The sequence below is a fragment of the Spermophilus citellus genome (assembly GCF_964194105.1).
Source record: "Spermophilus citellus genome assembly, chromosome: 1".
In the NCBI taxonomy this organism is placed as follows: Eukaryota; Metazoa; Chordata; class Mammalia; order Rodentia; family Sciuridae; genus Spermophilus; species Spermophilus citellus.
This window is the reverse complement of record NC_138182.1, coordinates 142,798,518-142,813,395: the sequence shown is the minus strand read 5'-3', so window position 1 is coordinate 142,813,395 and position 14,878 is coordinate 142,798,518. Positions and strand designations below refer to the sequence as shown.

At 39.2% G+C, this 14,878-nt stretch overlaps 2 protein-coding genes across 2 annotated transcripts; one reads left to right on the top strand and one right to left on the bottom strand.

The window, feature by feature from the left end:
• The first annotated feature begins 3,029 nt into the window (after positions 1-3,029).
• HINT1 (histidine triad nucleotide binding protein 1) lies at positions 3,030-9,042 on the top strand. Its single transcript, XM_081307959.1, has 3 exons — positions 3,030-3,236; positions 5,251-5,355; positions 8,727-9,042. Exons 1-3 carry the CDS (start codon positions 3,123-3,125, stop codon positions 8,889-8,891), a joined length of 384 nt encoding a protein of 127 aa, XP_081164085.1. The 5' UTR covers positions 3,030-3,122; the 3' UTR covers positions 8,892-9,042.
• A 2,510-nt stretch (positions 9,043-11,552) lies between these two features.
• On the bottom strand, positions 11,553-12,218 carry LOC308651136 (EKC/KEOPS complex subunit TPRKB-like; the record flags this gene model as incomplete). Its single annotated transcript, XM_081297950.1, has 3 exons — positions 11,553-11,728; positions 11,961-12,018; positions 12,141-12,218. The coding sequence occupies 3 exons, from the start codon at positions 12,216-12,218 to the stop codon at positions 11,553-11,555; spliced, it is 312 nt and encodes a 103-aa protein (XP_081154076.1).
• Positions 12,219-14,878: the final 2,660 nt, after the last annotated feature.

Genomic DNA, 14,878 nt, shown 5'->3' with positions numbered 1-14,878 from the left:
GATGGAATGCCCTGGAATATTACCAGCAAAAGAGTGACATCATGATTTATATTTTGCAAAGATCACTTTGGGTACTGTGTGGCAAACTGATGACCATGAAAGCAGAGAGTCTTTCCAACTATAAGTCCCTCCAAGGACTCCAGGCCAGGCATGATATTGGATTAGAGTAGTGGGGATAGAGGAAGTGAGAATTAGGTTCATGATATCTGTTGAAAATGCCACAGAAGACTTGAGAATAATTTCAACTTGAGCAACTGGGTGAATGGTGCTATCATGGATATTGAATATAATAGGAGGAGGTTTTGGTTTGTTGTGGACAGAGTAAAACTATATTTCAAGGGCCTTGTAGACAGTAAGTGGAGGTGATGAGTAAGAAATAATTTACATCTTTTGGCTAGTATGGAATTAAGGGGAGAGGCAGGTCAGGAGACAAGTACCTAAGTGATTGCTTTATAGATGATACAGCCTTTAGATGACATGGAAGTTGTCTGTATTATTTATTATCCAAAATAGACACATTTTATCTCTTGAGACAGGGCTTCACTATGTTGCCCTCGCTGGCTCCAAGCTCCTGGGCTCAAGTGATCCTAATGCCTCAGTCTCCTTAGTAGCTGGGGCTAAAATAGCACTTTCTTTTTTCTTTTTCTTTCTTCCTCTTCTTTTCTTTTCTTTCTTTCTTTCTTTTTTTTTTTTTTTGACAATTTTAGACTTAAAGGAAAGTTGCCAGAAAAATACAGAATTTATATATGCCTTTCACTAAGATTCTCTAAATGCTGGGGCTCTGGCTCAGTGGTAGAGTGCTTGCCTAGCATGTTGCCTAGGTTCAATTCACAGCACTGCATATAAATAAATAAAATAAAGGTCCGATGACAACTAAAAATATTTTTTAAAAAAAGATTCTCCAAATGTTAACATTTTACTGTGATTACTTATCCTTCTCGATTTTTTTTTCCTCTGAACTGTCTGAGAGTAGGTTGCAGACATGATACTCCTATACTTCTAAATATGTCAGAGGATGTTTTCCTATAAAACATTCCTTTATACTGGTGGACCTCAAAGTGTGGTTCCAGGTTCAGCAGCAACCACGTTTCCTAGGAACATGTTAGAAACCTAACTTAGAGGACCCCACTTCAGACCAAATGATTTTGAAAATTTTGCTGTCATTAAAAAGGATATTAACATGAGGGGCTGGGGATGTGGCTCAAGCGGTAGCAAGCTCGCCTGGCTTGTGTGGGGTCTGGGTTCAGTCCTCAGCACCACATACAAACAAAGATGTTGTGCGTGCCGAAAACTAAAAAATATTTAAAAAAAAAATTCTGTCTCTGTCTCTCTCTCTCTGTCTAAAAAAAAAAAAAAAAAAAAAAAAAAAAAGGATATTAACATGATTTCAAAACTATTGTCTCATTTATAGGCATTATTTAGATTCCATGTCTTTGATAATAGAGGTTAAGGGGCACTTTTTTTTTTTAAAGAGAGAGTGAGAGAATTTTAATACTTTTTTTTTAGTATTTGGCGCACACAACATCTTTGTTTGTATGTGGTGCTGAGGATCGAACCTGGGCCGAACGCATGCCAGGCGAGCATGCTACCGCTTGAGCCACATCCCCAGCCACATCCCCAGCCCCTAAGGGGCACTTTTAAGATTAAAGGGAACCACTAGGAATAATTTTGCCAAAACAAAGTGGTTAAGTGTAATCATACAGGGCAATTCAGGAGGTATGGTTATAGTTTTCTGAATATGGACAATGGAGATTGTGTTATCTAAAAAGGAGGCCAAGAACAGAAACCACTGAGAAGTATGGAACTGAAGCTCACTGTGAAGGAAGGAGAAATGGCAGCGGAGAAGTAGTAGAGTGAAATCCACTGTTGAAAGGAGGGAATGGTCAACAGTAGCAAATGATGCCAGGGGATCTAGTATGATAACTAGAATTGTTAGTACTAAAAAGTACCCTTGATAAGCGAGAAATGGACTAAAAAGTGAAAGCTGAGAAAGTGGACACAATGTGCAAAGAACACTTTTTTAAAAGGAGCCAAGATATGGAAGGGGAGGTGGGATTAAGGAAGGCTTTGTTCCTTTAAGGTGAGGTGTTTTACACTTTGTTGATGACTGCTTGGGGGGGGGGGGCGGATCTTTGGAGAGCAGCCAAGGGCGTTTACAAATACTGATCCCTGGGTCTTATCCTCAGAGATTTGGATTTAATTGGTCTGGTGTATTGCCAGGTTCACAGGGAATTTTAAAAACTTCCCAAATGATTTTACTAACTTGTTTTGTTTGGGGCACTGAGGATTGAACCCAGAGATGCTCTATCGCTAAGCTACATCTCCTGCCTTTTAAAATCATTTATTTATTTTATTAAGAGTATTTATCCATTCTTTTGTGTTCGTGTGTGATATAGGGGATTGAACCCAAGGCTTTAAGCATGCTAGATAAGCATTCTATCACTGAGTTGTAATCCCAGACCTTACTTTTTATTTTGAACAGAGTGTTGCTAAATTGCTGAGGCTGGCTTCCAACTTGTGATCCTTCTGTCTCAGCCTCCTGAGTCGCTGGGATCACAGGCGTGTGCCAGAGATGGATACCAAAAAATAAATCCCCACTGCCAATAAATAAATAACATCTCCAAGTGACTTTAATGCGCAAAGTTGAGAGCCACTGCTAGGGAAAGAAACAACTTGATGCACAATGGACTTCATTGCTCTAGTCAAGACCTTAATTAAGTAGTTGAGAAAGGAAGTGTTAAGATGTCTCAGCCAGCAAACAGGGGCCAGCAGCACATAGTCAAATCTTTTTAGTTACAGCGTCCATTTTTTCCTACAAGGGTCTATAAGCAAATGAAAGGCTTAAGCCAATAGCTCCACTCCGCGGCAAACAAGAAAGAACGAAGGGAAAACGACCCGGGTGTGTCTCCTTGCAGGAGGTGCATTCGCTACTTCCGCGCCCTTGCCGCAGCCGCAACTGCAGCCCGGGTGGCTAGTACGCAGTCGCAGAACCACTTGAGCGCGCGAGCAGCGGTCCCTGCGCAGGCGTCGCCGGGACCGCGTGCACACGCCCTCTGCCGGTTCCCCGGGTTCGTCCCTCTTCTCGACTTCCCCCCTGGCCACCGTGCGGGAGGGTGGCCGAGATGGCAGATGAAATCGCCAAGGCTCAGGTGGCCCAGCCTTCTGACGGCGACACCATCTTCGAGAAGATAATCCGAAAGGAAATCCCCGCCAAAATCATTTTCGAGGATGACCAAGTAGGCGCTGGCACGTCTCGCTCGGGGGCTAAGGCGGGGCAATGGCCCGAGGACCCGCCGGTTTCCCTCGGAGGGGAGGGAAGGGGCCCTGCTGCCCCGGCCGTGCGCCCGCGTGGCCTCTACCTCGGGCCCCCAGCCAACGGGCAGGGCGGCGGGTATGGAGGCGGCCTGCCGGCGCGTGCCGGCGCTCCAGTTACGCGTTATCAGCCACGGGTGCGAGCCAGGCCGCCGGCCGCTCGTGGGGCCGCACACCGCGGAGCCTGGGCAGGCGTTGGGCGCGTGGGCTCCCCGGGAGCAACGCCCGCCGGCTCCGCGTCTGCCGCGGGCCTCGTCGGTGTCAGGAATCTCGCAATCTCGCCTGCGCTCTGCTTGACAGGGAGAAACCCGATCGCGCCCTGACTCAAGCCCAATCTCCGAGATCTCCCGCGCACAGCTGGCCCTCCCCGGGCGTCCCCGCGCCGCTTCGGCCCGCATGAACCGCACCGCACCGCAGGCACCGCGTTGCGCTGGCGGCCGCAGGGTCTCGCGGGGCGGGCTGGGATGTGCTCTCCTTGATCTCTACCGCTGAAAAACGTGCACTTAAGTTAGTGATTTCTTTCGTATTTCACGGGAAACAGTTTTATAACTTTTAGTTTTATAGTTCTTAAATAGTTAACTTCATTACTGGTGAAATCCTTGTTGATTAAACTTAAGAAATGTCTTGTGTGAATTATTTAGTGGACAGTTGTATTTATAGGTTTCGATTCCAGTATAAATAAAGCTGAGCAGGAGTTTGGCACATATAGGTAGAAAAACTTTTGTAAACATTTTGTTAAAAAACTTTTAAGAGGGCTGGGGTTGTGGTCAGAGGTGGAGCTCACCTAACACCTATGAGGCACTGGGTTCGATCCTCAGCACCACATAAAAATAAATAAAGTTACTGTGTCCATCTACAAACTCTAAGAAATAACGGAATAAAAGGAAACCAGTGCTACTGATACTAGATTCAAAGCGTTATCTATGGTTTAATTAGTTCTTTTGAGTTGAATTTTATTTAGATACTTTTGTTACTAGTTGGGAAGTTCTTTTGTTTTAGAAAAAGCATGTTTCTTTTTAAAAGTTTCCAGTTGCATTTTATAAATGCACGTTGAAATAAGGTCTTTTGTTCAGCACAACAGCATGATACAGCATTTTGTAGGGAATACCAAATAAAATTACTTCTGAGACAAATAAACATGCATGAGTTCTATTAAACAGCTTCCACCTTCAGTAAAGAACAAATGATATAAAGACATTCATATAGTATGTGTATTTACAGATACTTCTAATGTGGTAAATGATTTGTCAGAATGCTACTGTTCAGTTCCACAAAAGGTAACATATATGTTTCTTAAATAGTTGAGTTAAATGGGAAGAATACCTGTTTAAATATGAGACAAACATGTGATTACAAAACTGATTGATTCCTGTAAAGGGAAAAAAAAAAAACACAGAAATTACACAATCAGGACTCTGATCTAGATAAAGTGTGAGGGGACGGGAATCAGGTTTCCTTCAGAAATTATATATATATATATATATATATTATATATATTATATTATATATTATATATATATATGTGTGTGTGTGTGTGTGTGTGCGCGCGTGCTAGGAAGAGAGGATTTAGCACTTCAGATTGAGGAATGACTAGCATTTAAAATTAAACAGCAAAAGTTGGGTATGGAGGGAGAAAACATCTTTGAAGTAGAGGGGGAAAGCTCTGAGGATAGAGAGCTTGGTATAACTCTTGGTATAACAGTATAACTTGGAGGTAAAGAGTTTCAGGAGATCTGACTGGGGAGATGATGTGGTTAATTTCTTTAAGTTCCATAGAAGGGGTCATGGAGTCTGTATGTGCATTTTTTTTTTCTATTTTTTAGCATCTAGTACAGTGTCTCCCACATGGTTAGTGTTCAATGAATACTTGTTGAAAGAAAAAATTTAAGCCAAGCAGATAATATACTAAAACTTTGACTTTTTTTTTTAACCCCTTAGTGTCTTGCTTTCCATGACATTGCCCCTCAAGCACCAACACATTTTCTGGTGGTACCCAAGAAACATATAACCCAGATTTCTGCTGCAGAAGATGATGATGAAAATGTAAGTAAAATTCCAACACAGTTTATTTTATTGCTTTTTAAATTGGGAGATTATATTTTGTTCTTAAAGTGGTGTCATTTTTTCATCTTCCTAAGAGCATTACTGAGAAAAAACAAAGCATTGTGACACTTTGAAGTACTTCTGTACTTTATACAGAAGTAATTTTTGATTTTTATAAATTAGGCATATAGAGAAATAAATTAGATTTTATTGGCATGTCATAAGACCAAGAATTGGTGTGCTATATGATTGAATGAGAGGAAAAAAAAATACAAATAGAGAATATTAAAATTATGACCAAAATTTTGGTAATGACAAATCTTCTAAAGGATAATTTGTGCAAAAACATTCAAGGCATATACTGAAAGGAAACTCACTAGTTTGTGAAACTCCAAGTCAAATTTAATCATGTCTACCCAAAATAGATAACATTAGAATCCACATGCATATCTCAAAGTGAACCTCTCCAACACTCAATTACAAATGCACATTCCTATTATGTCTAAAAATCTGATTACTAAACCCATAATTGAGCAGGGACTGGCAGCTGGGCTGTGGGCCACATCTAACTGGCTGCTTATTTTTATAAATAAAGTTTTATTGGAATACAATAACTTTATTTGTTTAGTGTCCATGGCTACTTTTGTTCTACAATGACCCTTGAATAAAAGAAATTAAGAAATGTCTTGTGTGAATTATTTAGTGGACAGTTGTATTTATAGGTTTGGATTCCAGTATAAATAAAGTTTTTATTTATAGTTTTTTTAATGCCTTTATTTTATTTATTTGTTTTTATATGGTGCTAAGATTCGAACCTAGTTCCTCACAGGTTCGAGGCAAGTGCTCTACCACCCCAGCCCTTGAGTAGTTTTTAATAGAGGCCAAGTGACCCACTGTCTGACCCTTTGTAGAGAAAATTTGGTGACTCTTGGTTTAGAGGCAGTAGTACAGAAACAGAGGGGTAGTCATAATCTAATTACTTAGTTATATTGAAGCAACCAGGAAACCTGTGAAATTAAGATAGAAGTTGAGGGCTGGGGATGTAGCTCAGTGGTAGATCACTTACCTAGCATGCACAAGGCCCTGGGTTTAATTCTCAGCCCCCCAAATATATGTATTTCAAAAATTTCAAAAGCCCAACAGTCTTAGAATCGCATTGTACTAGTCAGACTTTAATATTTTTAATATTTCAGATCCCATTGATAGGATTGTGTAATATTGAAATGTGTCTGAACATTTTTCTTTCCCCTTACGACTTTCTTGGGTTAGAGGCAATGGGCCAGAAACAGAAAGAGAGGGTATTCAGAATCAATTGCTTAGCTCTATAGAGGGAATTAGAAAACCTGTGAAATTAAGATATAACTTGAAAAGTACACTGTAGTAGTTTTTCCTGTGGACATTGCCAGATCTCTTACATTGCCTGGGGACTTGTAGGACCTGTGGCAAATACCTGATTTCACTTTGGGTCATTTGTTTTTGTTTTTCAATAGGGTCAATGGGCAATTTGTCCTGTTTACACAGGAGTCTACCTATGTGTTACCAACTTTCTCTCCTAATAAAAGTTAGAGAGAGGCAGGTTGGTGACAGAACTTTAAAGTACCAGTTCATTGTTTGCTATTTCTCATGATAAGAGAACAAAGGGGATTAGCCTCTTTTCCCAACCTTTTTACAAGTTCTCAAGAAGTTCCCATGGCAAGAAAAGAGGGAAGGGAGAGAGAGTCTTAGGTTTTTTGTTCCCATTGCCTTAGTAAGCACCAGGACAGTAGGCTCTGCTGCCTATTCTGTGCAGAGCCAAACTGTATTTTAGTCAGCTTTTTCATTGCTGCAACAAAAGATCTGACAAAAACAATTTTAGAGGAGGAAAAGTTTATTTTTGGGCTCTTGGTTTCAGAGGTCTTAGTCCATAGACAGCTGGATCAATTGCTCTGGGCCTAAGGTGAGGCAGAATATAATGGTGGAAAAGTGAGGTGGAGGAAGGCAGCTCAGAATATGACACCAGGAAGCAGAGAGAGTTGTCACCACAGACAACATATAAGCTCCAAGGGCACGCTCCCAAGGACCCACCTCCACCCAACACACTCTTACCTGCCCACAGTTCCCACCCAGTTAATCTCTATCTATGGATTAATGCACTTATTATAATGGTTAAGGTTCTCAAACCCAATCGTTTCACCTCCGAGCTTTCTTGCATCATCTCGCACCTGTGCTTTTGGGGGAAACTTAGTATTGAAACAATAACACTTTGATTTGTTTTCAGTGATAAGACTTAAGAACACTGAAAGATTAAGAAAATGTTTTATATATCTTTTGTTTACTATTAACTCAATACAGTGGGCAAACTATATTATCAGTCTTCTACCTTCAGAAGGGTTTTGATTCCTTAGAGCAGACTTGCTTCTTTAATGTTGGGGGGCAGTAGCAAAGAGGCATTTTTGTGCCTTGATGAGTTTCTTCTATCTCAATGTAAGTAGCCCTGTACCAAAGGGAGAAGATCTAATGGGACTTCAAATTTATTTATTTATTTATTTTCTTTTGGCACTGGAGAACTTTGCCACTGAGCTACATACATCCTCGGACCTTTTTATTTTTATTTATTTTTTAAAAATAGTTTTTTAGTTGTCAACAGGCCTTTATTTTTTATTTATTTATATGAGGTGCTGAGAATCAAACCCAGTGCCTCACACATTCTAGGCAAGCGCTCTGCCCCTAGGCACAACCCCAGTCCAAGACCTTTTTATTTTATTTTTTATTTTGAGACGGGACCTGTACATACTGCCAAGTTTTTTTTTTTTTTTTTTTTTTGTACCAGGATTGAACCCAGGGGCGCTTAACCACAGAGCAAATCCCTAGCCCTTTTTTATATTTTACTTAGAGACAGGATCTTGCTGAGTTGGTTAGAGCCTTGCTAAGTTGCTGAGGCTGGCTTTGAACTTGCAATCCTCCTGCCTCAGCCTCCCGAGCCTCTTAGGAGTACAGGCATGTGCCACCGCACCTGGCGCCAAGGGTGTTATTGAGTTGCTGAGGCTGGCCTTGAACTTGTGATCCTACTATTTCAGTCTCCCAAGTCATTGGAATGACACATATACATATTTTTAGAAACACTTGGAATATAATTAAAGAGCTTTTTAATGGAGCAGTAAATTTTATATTTGATTTGTTTATTAAAATTAGTAATGACTAAGTATCTACTTTTAATGGGATTTTAATTATAAATTATGCTGTATTAGGATTAAGAGAGTTTCAGAATATTTGCCCAAGAGGGTGTGTGTTTCACCTTGGCAATATTTTAATTTGGTATTTAAACTTGACTGTTATTTAATGGCAAGAAGGTGTAAATTTCTTCTGCTTAAGAAACTCTTTTTCTTTTCCAGCTTCTTGGACATTTAATGATTGTTGGCAAGAAATGTGCTGCTGATCTAGGCCTGAAGAAGGGTTATAGGATGGTGGTGAATGAAGGTGCTGATGGAGGACAGTCTGTCTATCATGTTCATCTGCATGTTCTTGGAGGTCGGCAGATGAATTGGCCTCCTGGCTAAGCATGTATTAGATGGTTTTTCCTTCTCTAGGCAATGATTATGCTTGCATTTTCCAATATGTTAAGCAGCATGATTAATTGTGCCCTGGTCTGGAGATATTGGGAAAGTAATTTTAAATGCCTATACATAATAAATACATTGTTGCATGGTTTACTGTCTCTGAATTGATTGGTTCTTTGTATTTGATGGAATTTATGAAAGGTAGGTTCATATTTTGGAGATTTTGTGCCTTTTTTTTTTTTTTTTTTTTTTTGGACAGTGCTGGCTATTGAACCCAGAGCTTGGCAAGTGTTAGGAAGTGCTCTCCACCACTGAGCTGTACCCCTAGCTCATATTTCTTATATTTGCTTCCCCAGGAGGAACACAGCATTTGAATACTGCATTGTTATAATGGTGTGATTAGTCTTTGAAGACAAATCACAAGAGTTCACAAATTTGGCTTTGAAATATTCTTTCAGGCTAAAGTATTGGTCCAGGAGAAGATTTTCTAATCTAATTCTCATTCTCTAAGACCACAAGAGTAATGACATGATTGATCCAGAAGGTGGCAGTTTGGAGTCTATGAACAATATATTCAGTCCACATGTTTCCCCTATTCTTGAGATAATTTGAAAAGGATGAAAGTAGGTTTGTCATAGAATTTTTGATGACTGTGTAAAATCAAGATATTGATATTTCCTTGCTATTTAAACACTATCTGAATGTTTATTTTAAACACTTTTCCAAATAAAACCCACTATTTTAAATATGTAGGTCACATTAGCAAAAATAAAAGTTGTGGATCCTGGTTATATGGAGGTAGGGAGGGAAACTTAAGGTCTAAGTTCTTAATATAGACTGTTTTTTTGTCTTTCCAGGCACTATACCCTTTCTAAGTTTCTGTAAAGTAAATAACTGCTTCATGTGGGTACTTTATAGCTTTCCAAAATTTGAGATATCTGTTTTTGTCTCTTCTCCCATTCTCTTTAGGCTTATACATTCCTTCTATTAATCTCTAAAAAATTGGTTTAGTAGGGTTTTGACACGTTTACTTTTAAAAAAAATATTAACATTTTTACTTAATATTTTTGGCACTGGGGATTGAACTAAGGGCCACTTTACCACTGAGCTAAATCTCTAGCCCTTTTTATTTTTTTGAGACAGTCTCACTAAGTTATAAGGGCTCACTAATCTGCTGAGGCTGGCCTAGAACTTACAGTCTTCCTGCCTCAGCCTCCCAGGTTGCTGGAATTATAGACATGGGCCACATGCCTGGCTTTACACATTTAATGGAAAGCCATTTAAAAATTTTCTTTCCTTGGTGTTTTTTTTAATGTTTTTTATTTTTTTAGTTGCACACAATGCCTTTAATCCATTCATTTATTTTTGTGTGGTGCTAAGGATCAAACCCAGGGCCCTGTGCGTGCTAGGCGAGTACTCTACCGCTGAGCCACAATCCCAGCCCTCCTTAGTGATTTTTAAACTTCTTTTTTTGTGGGTGAGGGTTTAGGGAAATTAACCCTTCATGTATACTGTTAACAAGTAACTTTTCCTCAGTTTGTCTCCTTATTTTGTTTATGGTGTTTAAAATATTGGCACATTTAATGCATTAATTTTAAATTTCATTTCACAAGCTTTTCCCACCCCAGTGGGATTTATAAAAATTATTCTTGCCAAGTCCAGTGTTATACACCTGGCCAGCAGCTCAGGAGCCTGAGGCAGTAGGATGGTGAGTTCAAAGCCAATCTCAGCAGCTTAGCAAGGCCTTAAGTAACTTAGAAAGACTTTATCTCAAAATAATATACAAAAAAGGACTGGGATGTGGCTCAGTGATTAAGTGCCACTAGGTTCAATTCCTGGTACCAAAACAAAAATAATAATATTCTTCAGGGCTAGGACTATAGCTCAATTGATAGAGTGCTTGTCTAGCATGCACAAAACCCTAGTTTCAATCGCTAGTACCCCCTACTCCCCCAAACACAGAATTGCAATAACTAATAAAATAAATCTACTACCTGGAATTCCTTTTTCAATAACTGATGGCAATTTTTATTTCGATTATGAAAATAAAATGTTTAAATGCAAATGGTAGACTAGAAGACAACAAAAATAAAAACATGAGTAAAAATGGTAGGATTAGGAGTTTTTTTTTTTTAATCTCATTTTATTATTTAAAATATTTTTTGTAGGGCTGGAAGAATAGCTCAGTGGTGGAACACTTGCCTAGCATGCACAAAGCCCTGGATTCAATCCTTAAGTCTCATGAAAAAAATTTTTCTGAATGAACATATATTAATTTTATAAACAGGAAAGAAAAATCAATGTTTTGTTTTTCTTTTTTAAAATATTTATTTCTTTTAGTTGTACACAGTACCTTTGTTTGTTTATTTATTTTATGTGGTGTTGAGGATCTAACCCAGGGCCTCACATGTGCTAGGTGAACGCTATACCGCTGAGCCACAACCCCAGCCCCCTCAATGTTTTCTTTAATGTTGAAAATTTCTGTTAATATTTTTAACATTTGGGGCTGAGATTGTGGCTCAGCGGTAGAGCACTCTCCTAGCACGGGTGAGGCCCTGGGTTTGATCCACAGCACCACATAAAAATAAGTAAATGAAGATATTGTGTCCAACTAAAAAAAGAAATATTTAAAAAAATATTTTTAACATTTTATACCACATCTTATGTTGACATTCTAATAATACTATCCAATAATGTCCCAATCTTTTCTTGTGAAGACAGCTTATATATCTTTTTGACTTCAGAAATATTTGTTATTTCAGGAAGATTTTTCAAAGAAATCTGGTGATCTTCTACTTGAGAGATTAGGTATTTTTTATTTACTTGTTTTTCTCCCTCTTCAATGTAAGCAATTAAAATTGAAGTATCATTTGCTAAGATACCAAGTTTTTTTTCTTTTTTTTTAAGGTTTCATGTTTTTTTTTTAATATTTATTTTTTAGTTTTTTAGGTGGACACAATATCTTTATTTCATTTTTATGTGGTGCTGAGAATCAAACCCAGTGCCTCACGCATGTTAGGCAAGTGTGCTACCACTTGAGCCATATCCCCAGCCCCACAATTTTTGTTTTAAAGTCTGAAATATTGTTTGGAGAAAGGTTGAAAATAATTTCAGTAGATAAGAGTCTCATCTTGGGCTGAGGCTGTGGCTCAGCGATAGCACACTTGCCTGGCATTTGTGAGACACTGGGTTTGATCCTCAGCATCACATAAAAGTCTATCAACAACAAAAAAAAATTAAAAAAAGAATTAACTTCAGTTTTCTCAGATTGTAGAGGTGAACTGCTTTGTTTGTGGCCACAAGTATCTGAAATGGATCAACAGCCATTGTATTATTGTACTGATGTGCCTTCAATGGTGCCTTCCCATTTTTCTCAAGTCTCCAGCATTTTTTATATCTTTAAATAACAGAAGGGTCACCTGACTGGTCCTGGTCTGCCTGGAATTTGATTTAAAAAAAAGTATATCACAATCAAAATAATATAGAATAATATTATATATATTCTTAATATATATATTAATAATATAATAATATATATTCTTTTTTTCCCCTAGTATTTTTATGGTCTTATATTTCATACTGGGAGAAGGTCTGGAGTAAAATTTTGGAGGAATCTGTAGCATTGTACAAAATGAAATGTGAAACATTTGTAAAAGAGGGTTCAGTCCACTTTCTTCAGGTATATTGTGTTTCCCACTGCTTTAGTCAAGCCAGTGTTAAGTCAGGTGGACAACCACTAACTTATCTTGCTGATTCTGTCCATGACCTGTCTCTACCTTACATTGTCCTGTGGCAGATGTTCACCAAACTTCATGTGATAGCCAGTCTTCCAAGATAGCCCATAAGTATCCTTACTTCTAGGGTCTTTGCATAATCTCCTAATGAACCAGAGCTGGTTTGGGGGACCAATAACATTTAGAAGTGACAGGGTATGATTTCTGAGGCTAGGTAATGTAGGTCATTCTGGCTTACACCGTGGTCTCTAGGATTGCTTGCTAGAATGTACCTCCCAAAATTTATAACTTCCAGTGATAGTATGGGGAGACTGGGCCTTTTGTAGGTGATAAGAAATGTCGTGCTTTTATAAAGACAGACTGAGATTTCCCTGTCCCCTTTTACCATGTGAGGACCCAAAAGGAGACCCAGTGTTAGTCAGGAAGTGGGTCCTCACCAGACAGTGAATCTGCCATTGCCTCGCATCCTGGATTTCCCAGTCTCCCAAACTGAGAAACAAATTTACTATTATTTATAAGCCACCTAGTCTTTAGTGTTTTGTTATGGTATCCCTAACAGACTCACTTGGGGGATGCCATCTGCTATGGCTGAGGACATAGCAGCCCACTGGAAAAGCCTATGTTGAGAGACAATGAGGCCTGCCAACAGCTAGCAATAATGTGAGCTGTGTGAATAAACTACTTTGGGAGTAGATTTCCCAGCCCCAGTCAAACCTTTCTTTAGATAATTGGAGTCCTGTTCAATATATGACTGCAAACTCATGGGACTCCATTGCAAAATATCTTTCAAATTCCTGACCTTCAGAAATTGAGAGAATAATACCGCATTAAGCCACAAATTTGGGAGTAATTTGTTATGTAATAATAAACCCTGTTATTTTTTAAAAATATTTTTTTTAGTTGCAGATGGACACAATACCTTTATTTATTTGTTTATATTTTTATGTGGTACCAGGGATCGAACCCAGTGCCTTATACATACTAGGCAAGTGCTGTACTACTAAGCCACAAACCTGGCCCCCTGTTCTCTTCTTTGCATTCCTTTAGATGTGTGGGACCATATCCCTGTAGTCAGTCAGTAAGATGGGTGAGAAAGTGGTCCCTACCATTTCCAAGTCCCTGAAAATCCTCCTATGCTATCTATCCCTCAGTGCTTCCTCTTTCCTTTTGCTGACAAGATGCAGAAAGAATCTAGCAGAGGAGACTGAGCTGTTTGATGGAAGGAGCTTGGGTCCCTGAATGGCTGAATGGAGCAGTCAGTCTTCATATTCCTAACCCATACTGGATTGTATTCATGTTAAGTCACTAACATTTTAAGGTTTAGGTGATGTTAGTTAAAAGAGTATTTACAGTAATTAATACACTATGATTTAGGAGGGGTGGAACTTACTACCTTGAATGAGGTGGCTTGAGATTTTAACAATCATCACAACCTTTTTTGGGGGGAGTGGGGTACAGGGGATTGAACTAGGGGGCACCACTGAGACACATCCCCAGCCCCATTTTTATATATTATTTAGAGACAGGGTCTCACTGAGTTGCTTAGTGCCTCACCACTGTGAGGCTGGCTTTGAACTCTTGATCCTCCTGCCTTAATATCTCTTAAAATGTTGGGATTACAGGTGTGCGCCATCGCGCCCAGCCTTCACAACCTATAAAATTAGCTAAGAGGTTGAGACTGTCAGGGTAAGATAGATTGGAATTTGGAAATAACAATTCGGTTTATACATAGACTAAACCATTTTCTGTGGGGATTCATTGGAGATTACAGCCAATGATCAGTTGACCCTATTCCTTTAGGCCTACTGTGAGGTAATATATTATGGCAGGAATATGGTCAAATCATGAGTCAAGGAGCAAAAAGAGAGAGGAAGAAGCCAGGGTTCCATAATCCCTTTGAGGGTATACCTCCAATGACCTAAAAGCCTTCCATGAGGCCCCACTTCCTGAAATTTCTATCACTTGCCGACAATGCTACTCTGGGGACCAAGCCTTTAACACATGATCCTTTGGGCTTCATTGAGAATCCAAACTGTGGTTGGGTGTTTTGGTGCACACCTGAAGTCCCAGTTACTCCAGAGGCAGGAGGACCATAAGTTTGAGGCCAGCCTGGGCAATTTAGTGAGACTGGGGATGTAGCTCAGTGGTAGAGTGCCTCTGGGTCCAATCCCCAGTTCAAAAACAAAAACAAAACAAAACAAAAAATCCCCCAAATTATAGCAGAGCCTGAATTGGATATGACTCTTTATATTA